The sequence below is a fragment of the Triplophysa rosa genome, linkage group LG4 (assembly GCF_024868665.1).
Source record: "Triplophysa rosa linkage group LG4, Trosa_1v2, whole genome shotgun sequence".
NCBI classification, from domain to species: domain Eukaryota; kingdom Metazoa; phylum Chordata; class Actinopteri; order Cypriniformes; family Nemacheilidae; genus Triplophysa; species Triplophysa rosa.
The window spans coordinates 4,797,256-4,808,439 of record NC_079893.1 but is presented as its reverse complement, the minus strand read 5'-3'; the positions used below and the strand labels follow the sequence as shown (position 1 = coordinate 4,808,439).

Sequence of the window (11,184 nt, the reverse complement as noted above, 5' to 3'; positions counted from 1 at the left end):
GTTCTCACCCTCCGGTATTATCTCCTGGGGCGGGAATTCACCCTCTGGTCGGATCACGCGCCCCTCCAATGGCTCCACCGCATGAAAGATACCAACACGCGGATCACCCGTTGGTATCTGGCTTTACAGCCATTTAAATTTAAGGTGATCCACAGGCCGGGGGCACAGATGGCTGTGGCCGACTTCCTCTCCAGGCGAAGGGGGAGGGGGGAGGCTGCAGGCCGGAGGGCTCCCCGGCCTGAGTCGGGCGGTGGGGGTATGTGGCAAGGGGTGTGTGATTTAGCAAGGTCTGCAGCGGGAGAGAAGGCTGAGAGAAGAGTGGTGAGTAAATGGGGTGCGAAGTGCAAATGATGATCAGCTGTCCTCTATTCCAGTGATTGGTGTGGGGATGCATATGAACAGCTCGGAGACAGGAGCCGGGTGTGTGAGAGCCAGCAGAGTCTACGAGAGAGAGAGAGAGACAGTGACAGAGCCAGTAAGAGGACTGCTTCACGAGAGGATCGTCAGCTCCAGTGGAATACGGAGGCTGGAAACAGAGACGCGCAGCGTCAGCATTAGACTGAGTTATTATTTTGTGAATAAACATTTCTTCTCTCCAGTAGACAACCTGACCCCGATCTCTTCCTTCTCACCTACACGAACATTACTACACTGGTAAATATAAATAAATACATGTAAATATTTCCTAAATATGTATTCATGTGTATGTGTTAGTATTTATAAATACAAAATTAATATGCACAGTACATAGACATATATTATGTAAACACAAACTTTTATTCTGGATGCGATTAATCGTTTGACAGCCCTAATTTAAAGTAAATGGCACTTATCAAAATGCCTAGTTACACTCTGAAAAACATAAAAAATAAATTCAGCAATCTTTGGGACATTTTTAAGTACTCAACTTTTGGGCCAAGTGGTTCTCTGTTTAACAAGTTACATGTCTTACACCCAGCTAGTCTTTTATCAAATAAAAACTCATCTTCTTAATGAATTTTATGTTATTTTATTAAAGAAAAGCCAAACCATTAGACAAATAACTGTTGAAACAGTTTGCGTATAATGCACTTTCATTATAGCAACAGTAACAACAACAACAACAACAACACAAATAAAATTGCCAGCAAAAACTAAAACAGTGAACCTTTGATAATAATAATATCCACATAATTCCAGCTGTTGCAATGGCTTCTGGGACCTTCAAACTCTTGTTTAATGTAGAATTGTTTGGACAAATACCTACATATCTCTAATCTTATTACACTACGTATAAAAAAACAACGTACTTGTTATACTATTATTTTTCTTCTAATTACTTTTTTGTGTGCAAACTGTAAAACTTTGATGTAAATATACAGTTAAATTCTACAGTATTCTGCTGTGATACAGGGTGTATACTGTAATCTGCAATGCAATATTGGAGGACAACTTTTACACAGCACAGAGGAATGCCATTATTTACTGCACAGATTTTAAATCACTCTTGAGATTCTGTGATGTCATATTGGTGGTTGCAATCCCGTATTTAGTGGAAGACATCAAATAAAATCAAGTGATTTCAAGTGCATCCAGATAGTGAGTCATTAATGACAATTACCTGTCAACAAACAGAATCAGTAGAAGAGAAGAGCAGAATCGCAACAAATACATCTTACAGTTAACATTTAATATTGATGGTTAAAAAAGTCACCATTACTGTGATCAGTTTTTGCTTTAGTTTAGCTCTTGACCCTTGACTTTGTGATTTTTTATTTTTATACTGGTTGTGTTTTCTGTTTTTGTGAAACAAACTCTTGATCAACTCAATTGTGTTGATCAACAGTAGCTAGTGTTGTGAAAAACTTGATCTCTGAGTTAAATTATTGTTGAATGTTTTTTGTTAATGGTATGTCATCATCTGACACTGAAGGGTGATGTTCGGCAGTGTTATGGGGATCAGATTTGCTGATGGAAAGATTTTAACACTATGTGCAAAAAAGTTAACCAGTTCTGAGTTTACATGCACTGAAATCAAGAATCAGTGTATGAATCTCCACAATGGTGACAAAAATAAGATAGCATCTGAACATAAACAATTAACGTACCAACAAAATATGAAACAACAAAACTAAAATCAAATAACGTGTCATGATTCTGCCTCATTTTGTCAAGCTTTTTCGAGTCTTGTGGCAGGATCATGACAGTCCCACATGTTTTGTGTGGAAGCGCATGTGCATTGCTTGTTTTGGCATGCCATGCGCTCTCCGGTCTCGTCTATGTCCCGCCCTCTCGTTTCCTCATTAATTATCTTGTTATGGTTTCATGCCCTCCACCTGTTCCTCTCTTGATTTTATTCCCTATTTAATTCCCTTGTGTTTTCTGTCTTGCGCTGTTTGTTTTGCCTGATACCCTGTTCATGTTATTTTAAAGTCAAGTTGAGTCTAGTCAGCGTCTTAGTCAAGTGTTTATTTGTAGTCTAGTCTAGTCTAGTCTAGTCTAGTCAGTGTTTGTTTTTTGCCAAGTTTAGTTTGTTTGTGCCTATGGTTTTGCCCCCTCGTGGTTTTGTTTTCTGTTTATTTTTGTTAACCTTACCTGTCTGCACTTGGGTTCTGTCCACACAAACCGTGACATAACGAAAACCATAGATTGTGTATAAGTGAACTCCGCTATTAAAGATAATGCTACCATGAACAGCTGCTGTCATCTGATCACACTCGCTCTCAGATTTCTGCAAATTGACACTTTGTTTGTTTTACAACAAACTTTACAGTTTTACAGTGTGTGTGCGAATGTATTTGTTTATTTTTTACCACATTTCTGCATTTATCTTACAGTACAAAACCTTTTGCATTAAAAGTGGAGAATCAATTCTGCCGTTTGTCTTTAATGACGTCATGGGCTTAGAGGTCTGAGAAACCAAATGGTGCACATCCAGAGGACATTGTCAATGCCCTCCAGGGATTCCTGAAGGAAGGACACAAAGTAAGAAAAAACTTTTCATCAGACTGGGTTCAGTTCAGTTCCTGGAGGGCCATGTTTTGCAGGTCACTTGAATTTAAAGGGGCCATTCTTTTGCTGTTTTTGAAGCTTTGATTATGTTTTTTGGGGTGTTTAACAGTGGATGTTCATGCTTCTAGTTTCAAAAAATGCTTTATATTTCACATATTTCAAGTCTATTGTTCACCGCTGTCTCTCTTCTAACAAAACGACTGGATTGTTTCCGGTTTATATAAAGTCCCGCCCTCCGAAACGCTCTGATTGGTAAAGCTGACCAAGTCTGTCGTGATTGGTTCCCCGCTTACAGCGTGTTCTGAAGATGTCCCACCCATACCATATCAGCGAGCTTCCGCTTCTCAGGCTGTTGTGATTGGTCGGTCCCCCTCTCAGTGCACGTGTATTCATAAGCTTTGGCGTTTAGCAATAAACCGCATCAATGGCGTCAACTTCACTTCATCACTTAAACACATGCGGATCGATCAAAGTGTTACTGAGGTTTGCTAGTGCATGTGCAAACGTCAGTCTTTGTTAGAGACACCAGTCCTTAAGCAAATTCTGTTAAAGACATCTCGCTTGGCATTGAACTTTGAGCTTTATCATTTTGCAGATATTGTTTATGCTCTAACAGCAACATTACACACTAACTAAATGTTGAAAATTGGCATCACGGGGAATGGCCGCTTTAACTCTTAACTTTATGATCCCCAGAAACAGATTTTAATGATTCTGCTATACATTTACTAACATGGCTTGGTGAATATGATAAATGTTCTTTAGTTTAGACCATCCAAAGATACCAGAGAGGTACAAAATGTAAAATCTGTCTTTCTGTTTTCTGTCTTTGAATTCAGTTCAATCCGGTATCCCCTGCTTCTGTTGGTGACGAGGGCTACAAAAGTGACCCGAGCCTTCAGGAACAGACATACTGCCTGGTGTACATCATGGCAGCTGATAAAGTTTCAATCATGAATCAAGGTGTCATTGAAAAGATGCAAAATATTAGGGAAAAGGCCACTGAACTGGGTGAGTACAAACATAATAGATATGCAGATTTTCAAATCCATGCCACAAAAATCAAGGCAGTTCTGAAAACAAAAATGGCAGAAATGTTTATAATTTATATTTTGATGTACATGTAACAAGTATCATGCTACATAACATGATTGCAATCGACAGACATTCCTCAAGTGATCATCATGACAAAAGTTGATGAAGCATGTCCACTGGTCAAAGATAATTTAAGGAAGATCTACAATAGTCAGAAGATCAAAGACAAGGTATTTAGGATATCAAACTGGTATTTTTAGAGAATGCTGTGTCAACCCTTTGAGAGTGGTAGGACTTGTCACAAGCTGAACAAATGATTTGAAAGGCAAGGGAGATGGTCATTTTCTTTCCTCTTTCCCATTTCACAAACTCAGGAAAGTCCTTACGATATTCATGTGTTTGTTCTTTAGATGCAGGAATGCTGTAATCTTGTGGGTGTGCCTGTGAGCCACATCTTCCCTGTGAAGAACTACCACGAAGAAATTGATCCAGAAGATGACATTGATGTACTGCTACTGAGGGCACTTAGTCACATTGTTAACATAGCAAATGATAAATTGGCTCAAAAAGTATAAAAAAGTCAAATCTGCATGATGCCTATGGCAGAAAGGTTATATAGAGGCAACCTGTTAGTGTTGTCATTATTATTATCACATTCAAAAGTCTGTAGATTTTATGTAACTTTGTAATATTATGTAGTTGTATACAGTTCACTACTTGAGAAAAAAACATTTGTCTAGCACTAAGAGCAACTTGTAGAACCTTTAGCTTTAGTCTTTGTCAGTTTCGTAACAGAATTAAGTGTGGTCCCACTTCCTAATAATAAAATATAGATGAATAATCCCACTAAAAGTTGATAGGACAGGAAGATGTAAAGTGGATGTGCTGCATGTGTCTCCTGTAACGCTGCTCATATCATGTGTGTCAGGTCAGTAGTGTGACGAGCTCTGTAAGTTTACAGTTATTTGTGATTCATTGTTATTAAAATGTGTGCTATATATCACACATTCAATATCAAAAGAAAGTACAAGATATAGGCATGACTGTAAAAAATGTGTCATTTTAATGCCAGCATGGGAGCTGTTTAACATGCTGAAATATATCAGCTCACTATGTTAAAGCTGTTTAAATAAACGGATGGAGGAAAACATTTGGAAACAAGTTTTATTGATGCACAACACAACTACTCGACGATAGACGAGTTACACAAACTAGTAGGGTAGAGTGGGGGAAAATGCCCCCCAAACACAACCCCACCTCCCCCCCTCCCATTTTGTTTTTTCGTTAAATGTGCCTAGAAGTGTCTATGAAAGTTAAATGAGCTGTTTCACAATTTTGAGTACAGTTGACTCACTTTTAATGAACAGGTTATACTGTTCAGAAATACAGTGTACAGGATGTGAATAGCTCTTGACACACACTTCAAATTCTCTCTATCAGGCGTAACATCACTAATGTCAGTAAAAAAATCAATTCATCGTGGTTTACATGGTATGGTACGAGTTGGGTCAGTTAAGACCGAAACTAATTAAATCTAGCAACAGAGATTCTCTAGAAAAGATTGGCACTGGGCAGCACCCATCATAGGCGGAATAACCATATATGGGCAATTGGGCGAGTGCCCAGGGGCACCAAGACTTTAAGGGCACCAAATAAACCAGCAATACAAAATTACAATTTTATAAATGTACATAAGCACTTGTTTTATAAGACTTAAGTCATGCATCTGCGCTAAATAGGCGTGGCACGATGTCGTCTTTTGTGTACACTTTAAGCTTCAAACAGACGGAAGCGGCAGGGGCGGGCTGGCCATCTGGTGTACCCTGCTTTTTCCCAGTGGGCCGCTAACGTATGGGGCTGTAACGGACGCGATTGCCGCTATCGTATGGTGCCGTAACGGAGGCGATTGCCGCTATCGTATGGGGCCATAACGGAGGCGTTGGCGGCTTAGACGGACGTATTATTAATGCAAATGCACGCAACGCGAATGCAAAAGACACGTATGCAAATCCCCCCCTCCCCCCCATTGAGGGCCGGTGCGGAACTAAAAATGCCAGGGACGGTTTTTCTTCCCACTCCAGCCCTGGGAAGCGGGAAAAGTGCACAGCGCATTGTTGTGGCGGCGACTAAAAATGCGGGGATTAGAACTGATTACAGTTTTTCTCGATTGCTTAAACACATTTCTTGAAATTATGCCTCGTATTCTCAAAACAGTAAACACAAATCCATAACATCTCACACAATTCCCCAAACATCTTATTTTCAGGTCAAAATGAAGCTCTCTTCTCAAAACCATTCAAACTTGCTGAAAAACCAAACTTTTCCCCCAGATATGACACACAAGCCCTCAAAATCACCCACACTGCAACATAGTCTTAGACACTGGTGAGATAAATTCAAAACACTGTTACTAATACCTCTTAATGGGATTCAAGAATAATTTGACAGCTTAGTGTTTATTAGAATATACAACATAAAAAAGAGTGCAGATAGAGCAAAGTGCAAGAATGAGCTTTAGGAAAAAATAAAACATTACACTACTGTAAAGTAGATGAAGATAATCTTACAAGACAAGAAAAGTCCAAAGAACAATATAAACTGGTCATGCAACACAATACATTACACAACTGCACAAATCGCATTTACATTCAGGAATTTAGCAGATGCTTTTATCCAAAGCGACTTACAGAAACGATAAAGGAAACAATACATTGAAGCCATTTGTAAATAGGAGGCAATGTAAAAAATATGGCATCCTCTGCACCCTTGGCCCAATTTCATAAAAGTATTCTGTATATTCTGCAAAAATACAGAACAGGTAAAAAGGGTGTACACGTGCTACAGTTTACTGGATACAGAATAGTGAAATTTCTCTCATATAAAGTGTGTACTGTATTTATACTGTATGTTTACAGTAAGTAGTATAAAGCCCAGTAGATGATTCTAGGATGCACACTTACCTTTGCTCCTATTGATATTATCCTGAGATTCTGATTGGTGTGTCATCAGTTTTGCAACTGAACGTTTACTGATGGACAAATGTGTGCTATTTGAGTTTACATCTTGACACTTCAGTTCATTATATTGTGTGTTTGTGTTTTCTGAATGAGAACATGGTCAAACCATTGCAAAATGATGCTGTTTGTGTGTAGGGTTTGTACAAGGTGGTGTATTGTCACGAGAATGTGTTTATAGTTGTCAGAAAATGGTGAATTGTTTCATGAATTGTGTGTTAGCAATCAAGAAAAACTGTAATAAAGGTATATATACATGGCATGCGTCAGAAATAAGCTGGTATAGGGCCGATAATGTATACTTATAGTACGCGGAGGTAAGGGCACTATTTAAGGTCCAAACCTGCAGTGAAAGTGAAGAACGGTGTCCTCACTACAGCAATCAATTCATATGTGTACTTTTTAGTGGACTACACTTTTATCGCAGTACTTATGTGATCGTTTAGGAGTCTGTAAGAAGAATAGACACATATTATGCTTTAAAAGAGCATTTGAATAGCTGTATGTGCAACTGTTTTGCGCGTCTCTCTAGCAGTTAAAATAGTAATAATAACATTTCATGTTATTTTTATAAATAACCTTGGTATACATTGTAATCATGGTGAATGCCACTTTGGTGAATTAAAATCCTGACGTCCTGAAAATCTGTACATTGTTCCATTGTCCCCCTAATGTGAATACATACATGCAAACAATACATAGGTTATACAGTATATATGTATGTATGTGTATATATATATATATAAAGAGTTTGGTTCCAGAATGAGATAATCATGTTTTTCATTCCAATTAATATCAATCAAACTACAGTTGGTTTGTTTTGATTTAAGCCATAATAACTTAAAAAATACAGCTTACTAACACAAGAAAACACAAAAAACATGATTTTTGAACATTTTTAAAAACAGAGTTCTCATTTTGGAAACAAACTCTTCATATATACTGTATGTACTGTATATATCAGTCACAATAACTGACAGCTGTGTCCCTGTACTTTGTGGCACGCACAACATTTACACCTGTTAAAAATGTTTTTGTTAGTGATTTTGTTCACTACATCAAAACAAGAAATGTAACATTACAACAGAAAGCAGGTGCCCCTTAACTACAGTAGTAGATGTTAAAAATACAAAAATGTATATTCTAAAAAAGTGTCATGTTAATGTGTAATTGTAAGTATATTGTAAATTGCTGTGTTTCATTCTTATAAAATCGTTTAATATATAAATCTTTTAATTAGTGGATTATTGCGTGTGGGTAGGTGGGTGGATGGGGGGCACTTCTGGGGCTGTTGCCCCGGGGCACCATGAGATCTTAAATATGCCTATATGGGACGTTTGACACTAAGGCTTCGAAGCCTGTTTTACTCTATTGAAGCAGACTGGTGTCGACGCTTGTATCAAATGTACGATGACGTTTGAGGCTTCATACGTCACAATTAAACACCTTAAGCGATGTGACTAGGCTTGTTCGACTTGATGCGGCGCCGCAAGATCCGACAGGCGGATGACATCAAAGTACCGCGAGAGCGATTCGAAAGAAAACTATTTATCGTTTTTCGAATCACTCTCGCGGTACTTTGATGTCATCCGTCTGTCGGATCTTGCGGCGCCGCATCAAGTCGAAAAAGCCTATTGATTCAAATCTTTGCCGTGCCTTCATTCATTATAAGGAGACGCAAAATGCTCTTAATGCAAATCAGAAAATCTAAATCCAGGGATGTCCTTATAATTAGTTCCACCATAAGAGGTATCCACTAAATTGCATATTGCAACATATTTTAAACATTTTATGTAAAGTGACATTTCAAAACGTTGTAACGCTTTCATGTGGGGACAATGATTCTCAGACTGAAGATACAGCTATTGCTGAGTATTGCTTTTGTGTTAACTGGAATCAACAAGATGTGAATCATTAGAAACTGGCTTCTATAATTGCAGCTGACCACTAGATGTCACTGGTAGGGTCTGTCTTTGAGGCTTTGAAGCTTTGAATCATTTTTGGTACAATCAGGAAAAAGCCTCAAAAGCTTCACAAGGCTTCATCTGCCCATCTCTAAATATGCCTGTAATAAAGCTCAATAAATGGAAGGAAGGAGGACGAACATTCAAACACTTTAATCAAAATAAATAAACAATAAATCCAGCAGTAAAAACAGGCCGGCAGCCCCTCAAGGACGACTGCCAGCCACACGAACATAACCACATAAACAAAACTTAACATGTCCGGGCCCGGTCCTCTCTCGCCGTATTCTCCTGCCGTTCGTCCTTTTATGCTTCCGATCTCCTCCGTGAGAGATACGAGGCCGGAATGACGCCCAGCTGACACTCAATCGCGTCCCGGCCTCGCTTTCTCCTTCCACGGCTGTCGTGACGCCTCCCTCGTCACAATGCCTATGGCACCCATGCATTTTTTTGAGCATTTTTCTGACAGTGTGGAGTGTGGGCCAGAGCCCACAGGCAAATGCAGTTTGAGAAGGAAATAAGATAGAAAAATGACTTGTAATAAATATGCCTGTTAAGGGTCTCTTCGCAACATTAGATTTAACGTTTTAATAAATATTTAAAATGGAAATTGTTGGACTTGGCAAAGCAATCCTCAAATCCGCGTGTTCAATAACTCAGGAGAGTAGAAATTCTCTTAAAAAGATTTATTAAATTACACACCACATGAATAAAGCATACAGAGCTCTGGGTACATCTGTCCCTGGTTACACAAAACTACACAAGTCTTATGTCAGGAACTCTGCACAGCTCGTCTCTCCCTCAACCCAGTATTTATAAACAGACACAAACAAGTTCAGTTTTCGAGGCGGTCTCTTCTTAAGAAATCAGCTGATTTCTTGTAAGCCTTGGTAAGCATCAGTTTCAGTCAAACTGCGCTGGTTTTAGTTCCTGATTCTCTGCAAACATAATCTTTTTTGGTTATCGCATGGGTGAGGCGCCAGACGCACCTCACATGATTTTCACAAAAACATATTGTTCCGTACATTATTTATCAGACTATAACCTATATGTAAAGAATAAATGAATAATAAAAATAATGAAAACTGTAACATGTTGAAATATACTCATCAAAATGTAGCTGTACAAATGTAATTGAAAACTGTAAGCAAATTACTTGTATGTTTTAAAAACAGAGGAGCATAAAAATCCCATAATCTTAGTAAAGGTGTAACTGCTATTTACAGTGCAAAATCCATGTTCTTGCTTTGGGGAGAGAGTGAAACACAGTGAGAAAAAAAGTGTGACAGTCTCATACAGGGAAATGTTGCATGAAGTTTATTTAGAAACTAATGTTTGATAAGAAACAATAATGTTAGTCTGACAAAGCCTGATATTTTAGGTTATGTAATAAAAATGCTGAAGTTTGACAGTTCCTCTTATTTTATTGTCTTTTAATCTTCTATTCTAAAAATGTTGACTTTGGACTCCGGGTGTGTTCAAGGTGTCTCAGGAATTTAATAATATATGTATGTTTGATCATTTTACATTCACTGTGACTTTTTTTAATGCAATGAGGAAACCACACCCCACGCACATATCATAGTCCTAACCCAAAAGTGAAACTAACTTTGTGGACTATAAAAGCTTTCTAGATGATTGCTTTATCCCCAACCACTCAAGGAACCAGCATCATCAGACATCCAAATCACCTGCAGACCAACAGCAGCTTAGATCAGCTAGGTGAGCAAGAACAATTATTAAATTCATTTGTGTGTGTGTGTGCGTGTGCGTGTGTGTGTGTGTGTGTGTGTGTGTGTGTGTGTGTGTGTGTGTGTGTGGTTGTGTGTGTGTGTTGTGTGTGTGTGTGTGTGTGCGTGTGTGTGTGTGTGTGTGCGTGTGCGTGTGTGTTGCGTGCGTGCGTGTTGTGTGTGTGTGTGTGTGCGTGCGTGTGTGGCGTGCGTGCGTGTGGTTGTGTGCGTGTGCGTGCGCGTGCGTGCCGTGTGTGTGTGGTGTGCGTGCGTGCGTGCGTGCGTGCGTGCGTGTGTGTGTGTGTGTGCGTGTGCGTGCGCGCGCGTGTGTGTGTGTATGTGGCCTTGTTTTTATATCCCGGTGGGGACTCGTGTCACCGTGGGGACCAAAATTGAGGTTGAGTGTTTGTTTCTTAACATAAACAAACACTTGAATAAATAAACAGCATT

At 39.0% G+C, this 11,184-nt stretch overlaps 1 protein-coding gene across 1 annotated transcript; it reads left to right on the top strand.

Annotated features, from left to right (window-relative positions):
* The first annotated feature begins 7 nt into the window (after positions 1-7).
* On the top strand, positions 8-5,120 carry LOC130553679 (interferon-induced protein 44-like). Its single transcript, XM_057332794.1, has 5 exons — positions 8-654; positions 2,817-2,964; positions 3,831-4,002; positions 4,156-4,256; positions 4,437-5,120. Exons 3-5 carry the CDS (start codon positions 3,921-3,923, stop codon positions 4,599-4,601), a joined length of 348 nt encoding a protein of 115 aa, XP_057188777.1. The 5' UTR covers positions 8-654; positions 2,817-2,964; positions 3,831-3,920; the 3' UTR covers positions 4,602-5,120.
* Positions 5,121-11,184: the final 6,064 nt, after the last annotated feature.

What these genes read in the sequence shown, in the direction of transcription:
- LOC130553679 (XM_057332794.1), top strand. Translation starts at nt 3,921, where the DNA reads ATGGCAGCTGATAAAGTTTCAATCATGAATCAAGGTGTCATTGAAAAG. An exon ending in GGAAAAGGCCACTGAACTGG is followed by an intron (nt 4,003 to 4,155) that starts GTGAGTACAAAC and finishes TGCAATCGACAG; the next exon opens with ACATTCCTCAAGTGATCATC. An exon ending in GTCAGAAGATCAAAGACAAG is followed by an intron (nt 4,257 to 4,436) that starts GTATTTAGGATA and finishes TTTGTTCTTTAG; the next exon opens with ATGCAGGAATGCTGTAATCT.